Here is a 21,669-nt window from a genome sequence, read left to right as displayed (position 1 = left end):
GCCAAGGCCTCCATATCTTGGGCTAGCTGTTGCTGTTGCAGCCTCAGCCTGGCCTCCTGCAGTCTCAGTTGCCTGAGTTCCCTATATAGGGAGTCCTCACCTGAAGTTGAGCAGCGTGTCCCCTCAGATACTGAGGAGACATGAGAGTGGGCAGAGGAGGATATGTTCCTATTCTTGGTCACCCTCTCAACCAACCTTCTGGGCACAAAGGGGGGCCTACTTGTATGGCTTCCCCTCCCACTACTAGTAGTGCTCCCAGCATGGCTAGGGGGTGTTCCTAGGTAGTATCTAATCCTCCTAGGGACCCTCTTGACCCTCCTCAGTGTCTAAATCTACTCTTTCCAACACTGGGGAGTCAGACTCCATATCTTTCTCCTCCTTGCTGTCAGCATTGTCCTGGTCAGCCTGGTGGTGCAAGTCCAGATGCAGACTCTTGTTAGGGTTCCCCCCTGTCTTCAGTTTCCTATCAGAACACAACTCCCTCAACTCTTGAAAAATGAGGCCCACATATGTTGAGTCCAGGGCTTGAGATGTGTTCTCCACTGAAGACATGGTGTCTAGCTAGAGCGGTATAGGTGTCCCTAACTACTCTAACTACTAGGCTCCCTAAAGAAGTTTGAAGCACGAGCTATGCCAGGCCCCCAGCTTACCCAAATTTAAGAGACTAGATCCCTGATACTACTTACAGTGTGTACCCCTAGTTAGCAAGTGGTCTTTCCTGTGGAAAGTACCAAGTGACAGAGTGGTAAGTGCTTGTCCCACCACTGCACCATCAATGTAGGAATCTGGCCTTGTGTTTGGTGAGTACCTAAGGTGTTATCACCTTATACCAGGTCCAGATATCCCCTATTAGTGAGGTGTAGTCAGTGTCTAGGAAGCCAGGCTCTCTAGAGGTAGCTATGGATGAGGAGCCAAGGCTTTTCTAGGAGACATGCAAAGCCAATACAATACCACTGTAGTCACACAGCACTTACACACATGAAAGAAACACTTAGTGTTACGAAAATAAAGGCTCTTTATTACCGTAACACAATTACAAAAAAAAAACACTAGATAGGCAATACTCCAATAGGAGGTGTGTAATCACACTATATATGTACAATAGCAAGCAGGTGTAGGCATAAAAAGTAATGGAAAACAGTGAAAAGTAATAGGCAACACTGAAGGCTTAAGAGGAGACCAAACCATATACTAAGAAAGTGGAATGTGAAGGTCAGGTCCCTACCCAAGGAAGTGGAATTGGTAGAGGGGAGCTGGAGGTAGTAGGAAACCCCAAAGGTAAATACCAGAGTGCCCCCAGCGACCAGGAGAAAAGAGGTAACTTACTGGTTCTCCCCATCCCACCCAAAGGACTTCAGAAAAGAATATTGCAAGATCCAAGACTGCAAGAAACCAAAGGTGGATCCTGGAAGAGGATGACCTAGAAAAGAAGGGGACCAAGTCCAGTCCACTAGCCACCTGTCTGTGGATGCTGGAGTTAGTCGACGGTGAGACGAAGACGGTAAGCAATGCAGAACTGGAGCAGGTGAAGAGTTCCTGGGTGATGCAGTCGACATCCCAGGCCAGATAAAGGATTGCAGTGAGTCTGTGATGTGGAAAAAACACCAACAAGCCTTGGCAAAGGCAAATGTTGCGGTAGGTGGAAAAGTGGGGCTGCAGAGACCAGCAAGTTCCAGAGGGACTCAACCCATGGTGGGAGTCCCAGGTGACCCTCAGCAGTGCAGAGTCGGAAGAAGAAGAGGCAGCCTCCACGGAAGACCCACAGGCACGGAGCCAAGGAGCAGCAGAGAGGCCCACTCAGCACACCTGAAGAGAGAACCCACTTTGCAGGAGAAGCACACAGAGGGCTGTGCATCGCAGGGAGGAGTGGTGGGAGCTGGGGCTACACGAATGCTGAAGGTCCCTTGGAGGAGATGCCAGCAAGCCTTCGTAGCTGTAAGAGATACGGTGCATGGGAGTACTGTCCTGCGTGGGAAGGTAAGGGCCTACCTTCACCAAATTTGGACAGCTGGCAGAGAGGACCAATGGGACCACTCCAGGCCACCACCTGTGATGCAGGACCCACACAGCTCAGGATGAGAGGAGATCCACGCAGCCAGTCGTCATTGCAGTTGGTGCCTGCAGATGCAGGGAAGTGACTCCTTCACTCCAAGGGAAATTCCTTCTTGCTTCTTGTGCAGACTGAGGACTTGCCACCCTCGGAGGATGCACAGCTGGGAAAATGTTGCAGTTGCTGGAAGAAGCCTGGGAAACAATGTTGCAGGTCGAAGTCGTTGCTGGAGCTGCAGATTGTAAGTTCCTGTGAAGTCCAGATACAGTTTCAGTGGCAATAAGTCAAATTAAACAGTGCAGAGGAGTCCTGCTGGAATCTTGCACGTCGAATCTGAGGACCCACCCAAGAGGGAGACCCTAAATAGCCCTGGAAGGGAGATTGGTCACTTAGCCAGGTGATCAGCCATCAGGATGGAGCTGTGACATCACCTGCCTGACCTGGCCACTTAGATGCTCCCAGAGGCCTCTGCCCACCTTGGATTTAAGATGGCAGAATCAAAGGGCTATCTGGAGGAGCTCTTGGCACCACCACTGGAGTGGTGGAGGACAGGGGAGTGGTTACTCCCCTTTCCATTGTCCAGTTTTACACCAGAGCAGGGACTGGAGGTCCCTGAATGGGTGCAGACTGGTTTGTGCAAGGAGGGCACCAAATGTGCCCTTCAAAGCATACCAGTGGCTTGGCAAGGCTATCCCTCCCAAGCCATGTAACACCTATTTCCAAAGGGAGAGGGTGTTACCCCCATCTCCCAAAGGAAATCCTTTGTTCTGCCTTCCTCGCCTTGAGCTGGTCAAGCAGCAGGAGGGCAGAAACCTGTCTGATGGATGGCAACAGTTTGCGGTGCCCAGAAAACCCCAGAAAGCTGGTAGGAGCAATGCTGGGGGTCCTCTAAGGAACCCCCACAGTGCATGGATTCATACAACCAATACTAGCAACAGTATTGGGGTATGATTCTGACATGTTGGATACCAAACATGCCCAGGTTCAGATTTACCATTATATAGCTGGACATAGGTAGTGACCCATGTCCAGTACACTTGTAAAATGGCGTTCCCCCACTTTTGAAGTCTAGGAAAATGGAGCTGGAGTTCGTGGGGGCAACTCTGCTCATGCAGGAGTGCCCCCACACACAGGTACCTGCACCCTGCCCTCTGGGCTAGGAGGGCCTACCATAGGGGTGACTTACAGTGACCTGGTGCAGTGACCTGAAGTGAAAGGGTGCATATACCTTTTCACGCAGGCTGCAATGGCTGATGTGCTGACACATTTTACATGGGCTCCCATGGGTGGCATAATACATGCTGCAGCCCATGGGGAACGCCTGGTGCCCCAATGCCTTGAGTACCTGAGTACCATAAACCAGGGATTTATAGGGGGCACCAGTATGCCAACTGTGGGGTGTTTTTGGTCCTAGCAACCAAGTTTAAAAGGTAGAGAGCACAGTCACTGGGGTCCTGGTTAGCAGGATCCCAGTGCACACGGTCAAAACATACTGACAAGAGGCAAAAAGTGGGGGTAACAATGCCAAAGGTTACTGTCCTACAGAGGAAGAGAAAGAAAACAAATACAGGGACAAAGTAGGAAAGCAGGGATGAAAAAACCTGCAAGAATGGGAAAAAGGGACAGAGAATGTCTCTTGGTGGATTAAAGAGGCGTGAGTTGTAATCAGGACTATACAGCGTTAGTATATTGCTTCCCAGATATGTGATAGTGCTGGCTGCGGGCTTCTGAGTGAAACTTTGGACACATGCTCTTACTCTTTTACAAATTAAACACTGGCCCTTTCACAGTGGAAATTAAGTTGATTGGTTTCTTTTGACTTTATGGTAGTATTTCACATCCATTTAATTGTCTTATGCCTACTTCCCTACTGAGCATCTTAGTTCCTATTCCACAGGGACTCTTATGAGATGCCTAAAAGTGACATTGACTTCCAGAACCTCAGTCACAAGGATAGTCACCATCATGATCACACCTGCAGCAGATCTGATTGCAAAGTCTGAAATATTTGACCCTATGCTCAGGACAAGGGCTATGTTTGGATATTTGATATCTAGATAATCCAAATAACAAAACTGATAATTGAACAATTACCTTGTTAATTCTAGGATTGTCTCTGAGATCAGCCAGAATTATGTGGTCGTATTGAGATGTTTCAAGAATGTGCAACAAAATGGAATAATACATATCCATGAGTATAAAAATGGAAAAGAAACTGAAATACAAGAATTTTCAAAATAAATTCTAAATCATTCAAGAAGAAGATTACAACATTACATGATCAGGTCAAAACATGAGTCTGTCACTTTCTGTTTATTAGACATGCAGGTCTCAGAAAGAGGCTTTGGTCATCATCATGTGCCATAATGAATTATATTGAATCTTATGTTGGGTTTTTCCTAGTGTTATTAGGTTTGTACCAGACATTTGTTATAGTAAGTAACCACATGTTTGTTATACCTTGCATTGTATAATATTTGATTTTGCGGTCAAGCTTTATTTTGCCTGTAGAGTGCTATTACTACATATTCATATATTTATTATTTTAAGATATTTGAACGGTGGAAACCTAACCATGGGTGCAATATACTGCTTTACAAGTATAAGGCTGACAAAGTGATTTTAGAGGTGGCGTTTTAGATCAACAAATTATAGCAGAATTATTCATGCAACAGTTTATCAGGCTTGTTTAAAACAAAACAGTGCCATGGATCCCTATTTTTTTTCAGATTTCCCAGACTGATGGTCCATTCTTCCCAACCAGGCTTTCTGAGTGAGTATAGAAGAGCAAGCATATGTTCCCCTTTTTTCTATTGTATGCTGGATAGTGCTAGCTGTTATGTTTTTGTGTTACCCACTTACAATTTGGGAGTGTGTGTTCTCTTGTTCCTCATTCTTAGTTTTTTCCAAATTTTGTTACCTATTGCTTCGTATCTTAAAGTTCCACCATTAATGTTCTTTTGCTTCAATTCTCAGGGTTCTCTATTGTGCACTCTATTTTGCTCTTTTGTTCTTTCAACCTTACCCTCAAGTGATGCTATCCATGAAGACATTGTTATCCCTGTTGCACTTGTTTATTGCTGTTTCTTCTGCATCATGGCTGTTCCTCCTCTCTATAGCAGAACCACATTACTGGAGAACTTTATGTGTGGTAGAATGGAATTTTTCATCTTAGTCTTGGGATTTCCTCAACAAAGGTGGTGAATACTAGTCTTACTTCCTCTGTCAAATGCCCTCTGCACCTTTCCGTGTCATTAAAGCGTGTTGGCCCTATTCCGGAAAGTAACTTTGATCATAAACATAAGCTACCATTTTCACACCTGCTTGGAATCCACAACGGATGCAGGATTTATTACTGCGCAGAAATACACAATAGTAAATCCCACTCAAGGGGCAGCTAATGTCAAGGCATGGTTTTCCTTGGAAGTTTTGGAACACTCACAAACATGTACATTTGTCTCCATTCTAAATTCCTCTCCAACCCCATCCCCTTTGTACCCTGAAAATGGTAGATGATTTACTACCCTTCTAGGATGGGAGACTTGCTGGGGTGTAAGGGAAAGGACTTTCTAGACAGGGGAAAATGTTTTCTCCTTGAAGAAATAAAACTGCACTTCCACAGATGGCTCCATTTTTCGAGAGCAGTGTCCTCGGCTAATGAGAATTTCACTCACAGGCAATGTAGCCCTTTCAAAAAGTCACATAACATTTTTAGAATTATGCCTGGAAACCAGTACCAGGTTTACATCTGGGAATGTTTGTGAGCAGAACAAAGATGTAAAAATAAGGTCCCATAAAGATGTAACTCTCTGCCTGTACTTTACAGCATTTGTTATGCATAAGGTCTGATGTGTTTAGGTAGCAAGAAATAGGTGAACATGCCAAACATTATTGTTTCAGCAAAGCATGCCATCTATTTTTCTGTGCCCAAAATGTTCCACCCTCCACCAAACAGTAGACCGGTTCACATCAGAGATCTCTTCCAGATATTTCTTCCTGAACAAAGTTCTATTTCATTACAGCACAGTAGTCCAACAATTCTTGACATTGCGAGTGAAAGTAATTTCACAAAACACTTGATCCATACAGAGGCCAATGAATAAGTAAAGTTATAAATCAGTGGCCCCTACCATCAATCCTACCTGTGGTATCCTGTAAATTCCAAGGTGCTGGGCCATAGCTACTGTCTGTGTCATGCCAGCATCTCCTAAAACGCCCAGCAATCTGGAAGGAGAGTCACAGTACTCATAGTTTAGGATGGTGTTCTCCTTCCCTGTGGTCAGACGTATGATGCCCTCCAGTGCCCCTACCACCGTATTGCAAGAGTCGATGATCCCAAATCCTAGCGTGAGGTTGGGCAACATGGCCAGATTGTTGTTGATCTCACCAATGGTGAAGAGCATGGAGAGGACCCAGCGATATGCTCGGAAGCTGAAACTAAGGGATGTCAAAATGGTATATTTTAAGAATAATCCATAGATTCATTAATTCATGCACAACTGTACTACTCTCTAAGGGAATCTTTGCATATTTCAGAACACAATACAATAAAAATCTAAATTAGACTGCAGCCAAGATTATGATGATGATTGCAGTGACATTTTTTAAGGAAATATCTTGCTTACGTCTCACAGGTCAGTCTTCCTGGAGGTTCGGTGAAAGAGATATCCCGGAACACTGCCTTGTAGTGAATGGGGAACATCCCACCAAGTATAACATCTCCATTTTGGAAGGCCCCACCCACTCCTAGCTGCTCCAGGTGGCAACCTGACATTGATGTCCAAGCTGTGGTGATGGGGAGCAGAAGCAGGAGCAGTAAGCGGCTGGGCATACACCACGCCATATGCTGCACATATCCAGCACTGCAGAACCGATAGAAATAGATCTCTGTGTACAACATAAAGCAACCACTGAACAGAGACAATGCAAAAACTATTACACCTCGTACACACCTCTAAGCAACCCTTTCTGGCATGTTTTCAACATGTTTTCACCAACATATAACATGTGCATTTCTGAATTAAATCTGCTTTATACCCTATACCAAAAAAAGCAATGCTTTCAGGCTAAAAAGTTACAATGATCATGTAGACAAAAATACATAAATAAAAAGTTATACGCACTTAGACATTAAAAAAATGAATAGATATTCCATCTTCTGAACACTCAAAGGAATCCAAGGCACTTTTGAACAGAGAGGATCTTAGTTCTCTCCTGACACAGATAAGCAAGGGAAATAATTGTCATTTGATGGAGAAAGAGTTCTTGAGTTCAAGTAATCACAGAGAACGCACGGCTACAAAGAAACATTGTGTATCGCTAAACAGAGGAAGTTCTCTCACTGTGTCACAGAAGACCCTCTAACAAACTCTACTTTGACTGATGGAGGTTTTTACTAATTTTGAGATTTTGAAATTGGAGTAACTCTATCAGACCTCCTTTTACTTGGTATTAAATTGGTTCTAAGCTGAAGACAATATTGAAATGCATCAAACCAAGAGATTGATACAAAAAGTGTAATCACCACAAACAAGTTGTTGTATAGTTTGTGAGAAAATACACGATTGCACTGGTCTTATGAAGCCTAATCAGCCCTATGAGTTCTGAAATGCCCAAAACAGATTGCCTCATGTACACTTTTGAAACGTACATATTAAAAAAATTAAACAAATTGAAGGTCTTGCTTAATTCCTCTTTCACCAAATATCTAACCAGTTGATGTGAACTGTCAAATGATTAGAAGTCTAAGGAGGTGATTTAGAGTTTGACAGGGTACTCTTTGAGAAATGCAACAAACTACCCTGCCCATTAAACTGACAATCTGCCCACCCCATTTAGAGCAGAAAGACTATCAGTTTTCCTTTGACAGAAAGCTACCACCGTCTGCACGATGGATAAAGGGTCTTTGGAGTAGTCACCACTCCTTCCTTCTATTTAGACTGGATTGTCTGATTTATTTTCCGTCTGTCACTCCCAGGGAAAATCTGGTGATGATGGACAGTAAAAAAATAATCACCACCACACCCTGGGAAGAAGCCTCCGGGGTAGGAAAGGCAGTTATTAGTGTTTTCATTTTCCAATAATGACCACTTTGGGAGTTTTTATAGAAAAACAAAAAATGTCAAAAATGTGATGGAACGCCATCCACCAAACATTTTTCATCCTTGAAGGGGACCGCTGTGATGGCGATTGCTTTCAACTTGCTTTCAAGGTATAGAGATGACCCCTTGGCTGCTTGTCATCTCTAAATACGACGTATTATTGTCCATAGGGTGGGGGTGTTAAGTTTTCTACGCCTCTGATAGATGTTAATCCATTCGTCAGAGTCTAAATCGGGCCTCAAATCTTCAAATAAAAGTTAAAATCAGATATGTAGGGAGCTGAAAATGTCTGCATAGTGAGAGGCATCTTAGGTCACATATTGATGATAGGCGGTTATCGTCATGGTATCCAGAGGGCTATCATGCACACTGAAAAGGTTTGTCAATTACATTCTAAAACTGACAAAGTAGGAGAATCACTTAATAAGCCTTCTTTCTTTTCACTTTTAAAACCCCAACAACGAAATAATTCGGGCAGTGAACAGCATGGACTTACATAACGAAGTACTGTACAAAGCATTTATAGCCCTGGCTGACATTCTTTTGGCACAGCATTGACAATGGACTGGAAGTTTATGTTTTACTTCTTAGAGTCACGATTCTACAGGAATGAGCTCTACCTAATTTTCATTTTATTTCACCAACTTGAGTGAGGTTACTTGATGAAACTTAACGCCATCTGTCATGTTGTGTTATTATTTAAATCCTGCTTCCATTTTCATGAGGAATTTCCAATTTTTGTCATTTTTCTTCTCAGCCACTGTATCTTCCTTGTTTGTGAATGCCTTTGTGAAACAAGACAAAAAACTAGACAAAGGTCGGCATGCCCTTTGCATCCAGGGTCTACCTGACAGCCAGACAGAACAGGATACCCAGTATCTCAGCAAACACCCAGGAGGGCATTAAAAGAATTGGAATGTGACTTAGGGAACATGTGTCTAAAGTGCCTGTGTCAGATCAGATGGTCTGCAGCTCGAGGAGAAGTCTGGGGACCCATTACCTCAATCCAAGTTCTGTCTGAAACCACATAGGGCCCAGTCCAGAGATATTCAGAGTGAAGAGAACACAGCACTGAAATACTCAGGGCCTGATTTATGAAATTTTAGCTCCGCCTTTATGTTATTTTTTTACACAAAAGCTGCGCAAACTTACAAAATATAGTAAGTTTGCCCCGCTTTTGCATAAGAAAATGACATAAAGGCGGTGCATACTTTTCATAAATCGGGCCCTAAGTGTCAAAACACCCATAGCCAAGCATGTGCTGGGTGTCTTGCCAACATTGAGGTACTCAATGTCAAGCAGGATGACAATGAGAAAATTACAGCCTCTTGTTAGACAGCAAGCCTTTGACGCTGGAGCGTTCTCCTCGAGGGACATGCTTTTGCAGCCCAGGACATTAGGATCATGGGTGTCAGGTGAAAACCAATCAGTCATTTTGACATCAATCTGGTCACCTTTTTCACCAAGACCATAGAAAAAAGACACTTCTACTATGTGGAGTGGAGTTCTGTGCCTGCACAAGAGACAAGGCATTACCCAATGCTTCCACAAGAAGCACAGGGGAATGGACCTGAAGACTTTAGTAGAAGAAAAATGGGGTTCCACACCCACACCAGTGTGAAGGTGCATCCCAGTTCTTCCACAACAAACACAAGAGGGTGAACCTAGAAGCTCTCAGCAAAGCAGACTGGTGTTCGACACTAGCACCGGGGTGAAGGGACTTGTCGATGGTTCCACAAGAAACAGAGGCGGATGGACCTTTGCTGATTACATACAATCACTGGATATGTCTAACAGCTTGCATGATTACAGCCAGTCTTCCAGAGAATGACCTTCTATTTTCAAGTCAGCCCACCATAGTAATACTTACAGTCTTCAGGAAGTGCCACCCTTCTTTCAGACATTTACTGAAACTGAACACGAAACGTCACAAAAATATTCCCTACATGGGATATTCTGTGGGTTCTCAGTCACTATGATGAAGCTGCCAAGCTCAATAGTGCTCTTGTATTGGTATGATTTGCCTTGCAGGAAATTGTGCAGAGACTTGCTAAAAATGTGCTTAAAGACAAAATTAACGAAGCAGTTGACTTAAATGAAGCAATGCTGGTCTCCAACCAAATTATAACACATCAGTTGATGTGACAGATTCAATCACCCATGGATAATGCAACAAAATGCGTAATAAAGCATCTGATCAATATTTGGTCCTGTGATAGGTTACTCCTCAGAATTAGTAATAGTGGAGGCCTTGATATCACCAGAAGCGGAATCCTTCAAGGTGAAGAAGAGTTCAGCAGCCATCAGTCCTAGCTAGGAAGCCCTGTGAAATAGTAAACAATGAGTGCTCAATTTCACCATCACTGTTGTCCACTCTGATAAGAGGAAACATTGTTAATTACCTCGGAACGGTGGGGGGGTGGGGGTAGACAACAAATAGTTGTCTCTATTGTGACAAGTTTCAAAAATACACAAGGATACAACTCAGCTGTGCAAATATGACAACACAGCAAAAACGATGCAGATTCTGGGATTGCACATCACCTTTGACAAATGAACAGCCTTTAAAGTGCAAACGGTCCATTATTTAGCATAGTTTAGCAACCTCTGCGCATAGTCTACGAAGATGTTGGCAATGTAGCCTTCTTTGCCATGGGGTGTGGCTTCCACTATCCATAGGTGTTTGTAGATCCAGCCTCTGTTGAGCTGGTAGCTTCATCGTGTGCTAATAGTTTGTCCTGTTGCAGGGGAACACATTCCTGGAGTGGCCCTTGGGGAACAGGTGAATGATGTTATGGGGGGAGTGACCATTTTGAGGTGGACACAGCAGTATTTTATGTGAATTAGGCTGATCACCTTTACTCACAAATAAGGCACTGTAGCAGACATCTTGATGTAGATACCACATTAACAATATAATCCTCATTGAATAATTGGGAGCACATGGGACGTGGAATCGCAATTGATCTCCACAATGTATAGCTGAATGTGAATATGCTGCACTTTTGAGAAACATGGCTCAGCTCCATTGAACTCAGTACTAGGCATCTCAAAGCAATGACATTGGGCTTACTAGAGGAGGGATGACTGGATGTGATGACTGATGCACTAGTGCGTGCATGCAATGTTGATGGGCACCCTGCGCTGCATCAATCCTATATGTGTAACCAGTATCACTACAGGTGATTATTCCTACACTGATGAGGTAATAACCCTACTTGACAACACCACGTTTCTGGCATTGGTGTGCATGGCTCTCTGCTCCTTCTGGAGACTGTGAAAACAGTATTTAGAAGCAGATGATGGGGAGGCATCACAGGGCAGGTGGGGATGTAGGCTGAGCTTTGACCTGTCCGAGCAGAGCTTTACCAAGGACGATCAATCAGCACAAGACTGGTGCCTCTGCAAAAGTAAATCAGTACAGACATCAGACTTATCCAATCTCATCAAGAAACAGCTCATAATAGAGAGCAACAAGTATACTAAAAACTACAAAAGCTAATCCTCAAAAAAACAATAATGTGTCCAGACACTCATAAGCTTTGTGTCAGGGCAGTGTAGAGTATGAAACAAATATCAAATGAAACACAAAATGTGTGCTGTCATATAGAAGGGCCATCTCTAAAATGCAGTGAAGCAAAGTAACTTGGAGGACAGATATTACAGAAACATTGTTAGAATACTTGGTCTCACAACTAGAACTGAAAAAGCATTATGGGATGGTTCCTGTCATAATTCTCACATTGTTGCTCACAAATTCAGAACCCTTGTTGGACATCTTTGTGTATCTATGACAAAGGGTCTTTACACAGAAACAACCCCTGGGAGCAACCTCCAAAATAATAAAGATCCACTTGCAAAGTAATTGAGATAAGACTTTGTCAGGAGCACATAAAGAAGGTAATATTATTAGCTGTCATCCTCCTATACATTTACCCTGACGTGGGGCTGAGACACAGATGTTGATGAAATCTTATGTTGAGGTTGCAGGAAAGGCTGAGGGAGGGAGCCTCACTTCTCTGCCACCTCCCTAAACTGAAGGTTGATTTGATTTCAGTGGTAAACATCATTTATTTGCCTCCTCATCCAAATCCATGTTGTTAATTGAATCCTGCTGTTGGCTTCTCATATATGACGGTTCGTGTGGTTGATTAAGATGCATAGGCTAAACAGCTGGGTGGATGCAACCTTGATTATTAATTTAGTGGCTTTACAACATGGTGATTGTTCCTTGTTTTTTAGGGGAGGATGCTGTACCCCTGAATGATCATTCAGGTCTAGGCAATACTCGACTGTCATTCGAGACACTGCTTCCAGTGAAGATGCACCTGATTATAGATTCTCTGTTGTTCATTTGTGTGTAAGGAGGGCTCACTGAGAAGCAGTGCATTATTTTCAACTGTGCTACCATTGCTGCAGAGTTAGAAGAAGGTACATCACCGTGTGAGCGGGGGCGAGGGAGCTATAACAACGTATGTTACAGTTACATCGTGGGCCTCCATTGAGATGGTTTTGAAGTCAAAGAAGCAATGAATTGGTGCGGCAACTGCAAAACGATTGTATCAGATGGAGTGTGCGGTTGCTGTGTGCATCATAAATATATGAAAACAAAAGCAAATTAAAATGTAGGTTAGTCTCAAATAGCAGGAAATAAAAGATAGCTAAAAAATGTGATAGAAGACTATCCATATTGTTTGGGATGGGATATTAGTAGGCATGGCGAGATGGAAACGGTTGTAAAAATGCCCTAAATCCAAAGTTTCGTTTTCCATGATCCCAAAAATAATTCGAAATAATTTAAAATGTTAAACAATTTAAAAAGCACTAATGAATCGATGCAAAAATGTCTCTGGGGCACAATTAAACCCACATTGAACTACCAAATATAAACGATTCTATCAAAATCTCAGGAAAGTGGATAATGCCCCGGACACATGTTCTCTTGTGGAGTGCTGTGGGACTTCTCTTGCAAGTGGAACTGTTCGGTCTTCAGGTACACGGTGAAGAGTCTCACGATGCAAAAATACATTTCCTTTGTTTTTGCCAAACAGACTGGTCGTCTTTCTTTCGGACTACGAGGCACTGGAGGCACTGGAGGCCGTACATCATCCCACGAGTCTAACCTGTATCTTGTAGTTAAACACAGAACACTACAGCAGATCCATCAGCCACTGAACTAGGTTACTTGCTGCTCCGACCGTCTTTTAGAGGAGAGGGAGGAGCCTGATTAGTGTTCTAGTAATATACAGTGCGGTGTTCCACCCCCATGTTGTAAATCCGGCAGATTTAACACTGCTCACCCATAAGGAACAATCCAACCAGATAAGTGTGCTACCAAAAATACCACCCAACAGAAAGCAATTGTTAAATATATTAGGGGCATGATGTGGGGTTTTCTCAAATAAAATTCCATTCCACCAAATGATTATACTACTTCGGCGACTGTGCTTTTCCTCAGCAAACTAAGGTGGGACACCGAGGAACAGAACTGCAGACCAGCATCCCAAACCAAGCAGCTAAAAAGTGCGGCTCAGACGGAATGTGCACTGCCCTCACTGACACGTTGTGCTGCTCAGATTGTGCACTGCCGTCACTGACGGGTTCTGCTGCTCAGAATGTGCACTGACAGGATGCGCGGCCGTATAACGACTGGCCATCCCAGTGCAAGCGGAAATACCACAGTATTGCAACACATGCTTTTGCAAACAGTTTACTACCGCGATGGCGGTAAACTATAAACACAGCTATATTTACACACCTCGAGACTCAAAACTTTGTACGACAGCCTATTTTACACGGTCTAGCCATTTTAAACAGCCTCTGGTTTCACCCAAGTGCCCAGAAACGAATCATTGTTCACTTTGCACTATGCAAGTAAGATCCTCCAAATCCTTATTATTTAATTATCAGCAATAATACATTTACCCGTTCAGAATATACCAATACAAAAGTAAATATACAGTAACATATGCACATGAAAAAATAAGTAGCATTGACACTTTCAAAACAAGACAAAAAATAGCATTTCTGGAATCAAGAACTCCCTTCTTCTTCTAGTTACCTACAACAAAGAAAGCATACGAATGTAAATCTTAATTACTCCTTCGTTAATAGCTAAAAGCATTTTTAAACACGTCTCAAAAAGCCTGGTGAAAAATGTTACTGATCTATTCTGCCACTTCTATTTATACCGGTCACATCACAATTATATACACATTTTAATAATTATCGGAAGCTTACTTGGCGAAAAACCTATCTCCAAACCATAACCTGCAAATTATTGAAGCATTATATCAAATAACAATCCTCTGCATCCTCCAATACATGTACTATTGCTGTACACAATAGTTTAAAGGGGTTAGGTAGAGGATGTAAAGGCAAATATATGGGTGAAAGTACTTCCTGTTGTCATTATAAGGATATTGCAAGTCACTGAGGTGTTCACTGGCCCTACAAAAAAATGAGCCTGAAGGCCTAATTCCTTTATAGAGTCATGGTAGTCTGAGTTGAACTTCAAAATCTTTTTATTGTATGGAAGAGGGTGTTTTATTCCTTATAATACATGGTCACACCATCAACCTTATCACAAACAACTTAAAAACTTGGGTTCAGATTTATGAGGGCCTAGCACCATTCCAATACTACATTGTGTCACTTTTTTTACGCAAATGTGGCGTTAGAAGGCCAAAAATGCCGTGCCGTATTTACAAAGTGGCGCAATGTTTGCATTGCACCACTTTGTAACCCTTTGCGCCACATTATGCCTGCACCTAGCATAATGTATGCAGGGGGGCATTCTGGCGCTAGGGGCCAGAAAAATGGCAAAAAGAAATCTAAGAGATTTTTTTGGTGTCATTTTTAATCTGCATTTTTAATGCCTGCTAAGAGCAAGCATTAAAAAGAGGCTCCCATTGTTTTCAATGGGCCTCTGGGTGCTTTGTAGGATTAGCGTCAACATTTTTTACACTAATCCTGCAAAGCACTGGACTAGCGTGAAAAATTATGACGCTAGTTCCCCTAACTACCACCATGGTGCGCCGTATTTTAAATATGGTGCACACATGGTGGCCTTAGGGGGCGCTAAGGTGTGCAGGAAAAGTGGCACTGCACTAGGTGCAGCACCACTTTTCATAAATCTGGCCCTTGGTGTCTTGCTTGCTCTTTCATGTGTGTTTCAGACAAGAAGAATAAAAACAGAATATGTACTGCAAAATTAAAAGCACCAAAAAGCGGTTAATCATTTTTTTAAAAGATATTAGAATAGGTTTAATGAAAATCAAATGACAATGCTGTTACTCAAATTGTATGGAAACATGCAGAGATTCTGTTATTCTGATAATGACCTATGGCATGAAAAAAATGTCGTGCAACTCCAAGGTGACTTGCATCATCCTTATGTATGACAGAGAAAATTCCTTATTAAAAGGGGTCACACCATTATCCTTCCTTGTTTCGCAGGAAAGAAATAGATTGTTTTCAGACATGAAGACTAAAATAATCTATAGTACAAAATTAAACACACCAAAAAGCAGTTAGATACTTGTTGCAAAATACATTAGAATCAGTGTAATAATACAAGTCAGATTATTAAAACAAAACGCTGAAGCTCAGAATGTGTAGAAACATACAGAGAGATTCTATTGTTCATGTAATTACCCAAATCATGCAAAAAATAAACATGTTGCCATAAATATCTCCATCCTGTTAATCACTGTTTATCTAGAAAAACAGAGACGAAAAGGGAAAAGCATGTCCCCGTTTTTTGTTGTTTAAACTGAAGCTTTACTTATACTTTGTGTCCTACCTTTCATTCTGGCTGCTGGGCCTGGCAGCTGACATTATGACATCAGAACTCAAGTGTTATGTTATTATAGTTGAACAGATATGTCATGTTTTTATTACAGAAAACTAGAGTTGCCACAAGTTGTCTGTAAAAAGAAAATGAGTGACAGACAATTATACAGAGATTGCAAGCTCCCACTGTATTACATATGGGATAACGTACCCCCTTCTGTACATTATAAAAACATGGCAAGTCTCTGAGGAGTTCCATCACCACAGAAAGGAACGAGGGTGAAGACTGAGTTTCCTAATGAGGTAATGGATCTCTGAGGTGACTTTAATATCTTTGTGATGTACAGCAGAGGGTATATCACTCCTTAAAATACCCAGTCACACCATCACCCGTAGCACAAATCTAGTAAATCCTTGGGCTCTTGTTCATCCATGTTCATTTCAGACACAAAGAATAGAAGCAGAATCTGAACTGTAAAATTAAACAGTTCAAATAGCAGCTAGTATTTTTTGCAAAAATGTATTGACGTAAATCATATAAATAAAATGATGTTTCTTGGATTGTGTAGAAACATGCAGACATTAGTTTTTTCTAGTAATGACCTGTGGAATGGAAACAAACTAACTTGTTGCCATAACTATCTCCCTTCTACTGATCATTTTTTTTTCTTTTTAGAAAACACAAATTCCCATTTTTCATGCTTTAAGTGCAGCGCTTAATGAGGTTTCAAAACCTGCCTTTCACTTTGGCTGCTGACCCTGGCATCACGCATTGTGATGTCAGAACTCAACTATAACAACGTATTACATTTCACAAGTGCTGGTCTGTCCCTGGCAGTCACCCGGTGACCTGATAAAACCATAATCCCTCCCTGTTGCTTAGTCTTATTAGGAAATATTTGACATTTTATGTTGTGCAGTGGATGTTTCTGGACATTTTTCTGGGTGTGCATTATGCTGGACAGTTATTTTCTCTTGCCTACCCATGCATGAGCATAGACCTCACCAAGTTTATGAATTTTGGAATTTTAAATTCTTTCTGGCTATAGTTTGTGGTGGTCATTTAATATTAAGTGTATGTTGTACTGGTCACATCAGTGGCTTCGAAAGCTTCACACCCACTGACTTGACAATGTTTCGTCTTGTGAGGGAATCGAGCACCAGTACATGTTTTATTATTAACTGCAGCATTGCTGTGCACCTCTTCTACTTCCGGGTCCCAGTTTATTAATGCACATTGCCTTTCGATATGGTTCTTATTTTCTTTTGCACCATGTTCCTCCACGCAGTCCTATGGCAGGTTCCTTTCTTCCTCCTTGGGGTCAGTACATGTGTAGGGGGCTTCGCAGGGACCCCTCTGTCCTTAAACCCAGATGCCCATGCTCCTTTTTCAGTGAGGCCATCACAAGGCCTTTTTGAAAGGCTAAAGTCAAACGTTGACACCTAGTTGGTTTGACCACTTAAATTTAGAAACTGGCTAAGTACTAGGCGCTATAAATATAAAACCTGAAATTTGCACTTAATTTCATTTAACTCTAAATCCACTCCCTACGCAAATGGATACAAAATTCAATTATTTGCACCAAGGGTAGGCTGTACCTTACCTGGCAGCACTTGTGGAGCGTCATGGAGCCTGTGTGCCCATGTTCACCTGCTCTGCTTTTATGCATCCCTCTCCAGCCTCACTCCCTTCTGGATCTCATCAGAAGTCCCCGGTGGAGCTTGTAAATGAGCCCCACATGACTGTGTGGTGCATGCTCTGCTTGGATATCTCCCTCCCACATCACTTCCAGAGGAACATCTACCACTGGAAAATTGGAGCTTGGGGATCTGTACTGAGTCCACATACAGTGGCAGGTCTCCACGCTGTTATGTGCATCAAATCTCCTCATGAGCACTTATTTGTCATGGGTGGAAATGCCCCCGTAGGGGACCTGAGCACATTTGATACCAAAATGTAAGCCCTGTGGCCAAGAGTTACTCTATTTTTGCTCAGAAGCTTATATGATGTTAAGTTGCATAAAAATACAACAGTGATCATCTTGTCATGCAAAAGGCCACTTGACTCCTGTTAATTTATGCAAAGTAGGGTTAATGTTGCGCGGAACTGCACACCACCTCCAGATCAAACAAAGTCAGACACAAATGTGAGACCTGGCTATGCTTGGAAGAGAAAATTGTGTGGTATCTTTATCTACATATGTACTAGGTTTAATTTTCATGCAAATTACTCACGTTATGTGATGCACCCCTGGCTAGTTGTCAGCGCAGAGACAATTGTACTGCAGGATGTGCTTCGAGTAAAACACACTGTGTAAAGCGCCTCTTGCTCTCGTTGGCGCAGCAAAGCATCGCTAAGTCGGCACTCAGTATATTGTAAATACGATGCAACACATTTTTTGTTGTTCGCGCAAGGGAAGGTTGTAGATATTCTACACAAACTAACATTGGTAGATTTACGCCAAAGTGTCTATTATGACCAAGCATTGTTTTTTTGTGTGGTAATCTTTGTGATGCAAACCCAGTTTTACAAATCATCCTCGTTCTCCTGTCTAATGATGCCAAACAAAAAGATATGTTTTGTAAAACACAGGAACCACCACGATAAGAGTTCGTTGCAGTGGACAAATTGCAGTGCCTTAAACAGGGGTCGACCAGAGGGCTCCCGAAGCTAGACAAAGCCTAATTCCTGAATTGTCTTAAAAAGTAGAAAATATCCCAAATGGGCTTTAAAAAGGTTAATGTTTATCTGTAGTTCGCAAAATCAAAATATATAGGGCCAGATGTATCAAACGTTTTTGCGTTCGCAAACGGTGCGAATCGCAAAATTCGCCCGTTTGCGAATGCGAAAATGCCTTTCACAATGTATGAAAGGCATTCGTAGTTAAATTTTAAGGAATTGCAAAAATAGCGATTCCATAAAATTGTGACCCCATTTAGAGAATCGCAAATTGTGATTCTCTAAATAGGAAATGGCAAATAAGGAATTCATATTTGCGATTTCCAAAGCACATGTATCAAGCATTTCCTAAATGCGAATTGGGCATTTAGGAAATGCAAATACAACAAACTCGAGTTTGATGGTAAGCATGTGCAATTTTTAAAAATGCATTATAAATGCTTCACATGTCTTCAAATATTTTTTGTGGGTGCATCAGAGGGGGCCTTAGGCCCCCAGCACCCTGGGGTTTGCATTACCTAATTTGCGAATTCCTAACTGGAATTCACAAATTGGGAAATGGAAAGCCATTCGCACTTATGGGCCTACAGGAACATAGGGATGAATGGAGTTGCAATCTCTATTTGCGATTCGGTAATAGCGTTTGTGAATTTTAAGAAATCGCTATTACCGAATTGCACATTTCATACATCCCATTTCGCATTTCTTAAATAGCGATTTCTTAAAATTAGCTATTTAAGAAATGTAAAACGGATCTTTGATACATCTGGCCATGATTTCCTACATACACTGGAATGAAATGAACAATTAAGAACTTGTAGCCTCAGGGTGCCATGCCTACAACCCACTGACTGTGGCATAGGTAAGTCACCTCTCTAGCGGGCCTTACAGCCCTAAGGCAGGGTGCACTATACCACAGGTGAGGGCATAGCTGCATCAGCACTATGCCCCTACAGTGTCTAAGCCAATTCTTAGACATTGTAAGTGCAGGGTAGTCATAAAGAGTATACGGTCTGGGAGTTTGTCAAATACGAACTCCAAAGTTCCATAATGGCTACACTGAATACTGAGAAGTTTGGTATCAAACTTCTCAGCACACTAAATCCACACTGATGACAGTGTGGGATTCCTTGCGAAATGCACACAGAGGGCATCGTAGAGATGCCCCCTGTATACCAGCACAACTACTAGTGCTAGGATGACCGGTTTCTGCTAGCCTGCCACATCCAGACAGGTTTCTGGCCACATGGGGTGAGTGCCTTTGTGCACTCTGTGACCAGGAACAAAGGCTGTACTGAGTGGAGATGCTTCACACCTCCCCCTGCAGGAACTGTAACACCTGGCGGTGAGCCTCAAAGGCTCCAGCCTGGTGTCACAGCGCCCCAGGGCACTCCAGCTAGTGGAGATGCCTGCCCCCCAGACACAGCCCCCACTTTTGGTGGCAAGTCCGGAGGAGATAATGAGAAAAACAAGTAGGAGTCACCCACCAGCCAGGACAGCCCCTAGGGTGTACTGAGCTGAGGTGACCCTTGCCCTAGGAAATCCTCCATCCTGCTTTGGAGGATTCCCCCCAGTAGGATTAGGGAGGAGGCACAAGGAGTGTGTAGCCACCCTCAGGGACAGTAGTCATTGGCTACTTCCCTCCAGCCCTAAACACACCCTTAAATTGAGTATTTAGGGGCGACCCTGAACCCAGGAAAACTGATTCCTGATGACCTGAAACAAGAAGAAGGACTGCTGACCTGAAAGCCCCGCAGAGACGACAGCGACAACAACTGATTTGGCCTCAGCCCTACCAGCCTGTCTCCAGACCCAAAGAACCTGCAACAGTGACGCATCTAGCGGGAACAGCAACCTCTGCCGACTCAGAGGACTGTCCTGCAGCCCAAAGTACCAACAAACTCCCATGGATAGCGGCTCTGTCTAATCTACAAAGAAGAAACCATCTTTAAAGGGACTCCAGCCTCACTCCGGAAGCATGAGTCCCCAACACTCTGCACCGACACCCCCGCTTCGTGTCGAAAAGAACCAACACTGCAGCGAGGACCCCCAGGCGACTCCTACAACGTGGACACCCTGAGACGACCTCCCTGAACCCTCACAGCGATGCCTGCATAAAGAATCCAGAGGCTCCCCCTGACCGCGACTGCCCTGTAACAAAAACACGCCCCCTGGAAGAAGCACTGCACCCGCAGCCCCCATGCCCAAAAGAAACTAACCACCAGTGCAGGAGTGACCAGCAGGTGGCCCTCATCATTTCCCAGTCAGTGGCTGGCCCGAGAAGCCCCCCTGTGCCCTACCTGCATCACCAGAGTGACCCCCGGATCTCTCCATTGATTCCTATCTAAAACCCGACACCTACTTTGCACATTGCATCCGGCCGCCCCTGTGCCGCTGACAGTGTTTTTTGTGTGCCTGTTTGTGACCCCCCTGTGGTCTACAAAACCCACCTGGTCTTCTCCCCCGAGGACGCAGGTACTTACTTGCTAGCAGCCTGGAACCGCAGCCACCCTAGTCTCCATAGGAGCCTATGTTATTTGGGCCCTACTTTGACCTCTGCACCTGACCGGCCCTGTATTGCTGGTGCTGGGTGTTTGGGGTTGACTTGAACCCCCAACAGTGGGCTGCCTATGCCCCGGAGAATGAACTTGTAAGTACTTTACTTACCTGATTAACTAACTTGTTCTTATCTCCCTCAGGAACTGTTGATTTTTGCAGTGTCCACTTTTAAAATAGCTTATTGCCATTTTTGACAAAACTGTGTACATTACTGTTTTAATTCAAAGTTCCATATTTACCTATGCAAAGTACCTTACAATTTATGTATTTACTTGAATTCTGAATCTTGTGGTTCTAAAATAAATTAAGAAAATAATATGTTTCTATATAAAAACCTATTGGTCTGGAGTTAAATCTTTGAGTGTGTGTTCTCATTTATTGCCTGTGTGTGTACAACAAATGCTTAACACCACGATAAGCCTACTGCTCGACCACACTACCACAAAATAGAGCATTAGAATTATCTAATTTTTCCACTATCTTAC

General features: G+C 43.1%; 1 protein-coding gene across 1 annotated transcript in view; it reads right to left on the bottom strand.

Moving 5' to 3' along the window:
* LOC138267260 (extracellular calcium-sensing receptor-like) overlaps window positions 1–21,669 on the bottom strand; it is a 57,190-nt gene that overhangs the window by 25,375 nt on the left and 10,146 nt on the right. The window contains exon 2 of the mRNA XM_069216118.1: window positions 6,193–6,487. Coding sequence (XP_069072219.1) covers window positions 6,193–6,487 — 295 coding nt within the window. The remainder of the gene's footprint in view (window positions 1–6,192; window positions 6,488–21,669) is intronic.

Source organism: Pleurodeles waltl, chromosome 12 (genome assembly GCF_031143425.1).
Source record: "Pleurodeles waltl isolate 20211129_DDA chromosome 12, aPleWal1.hap1.20221129, whole genome shotgun sequence".
Lineage (NCBI taxonomy): Eukaryota > Metazoa > Chordata > Amphibia > Caudata > Salamandridae > Pleurodeles > Pleurodeles waltl.
Note: the sequence above shows the minus strand (reverse complement) of the source record. Positions and strands in the feature narration are given on the sequence as shown.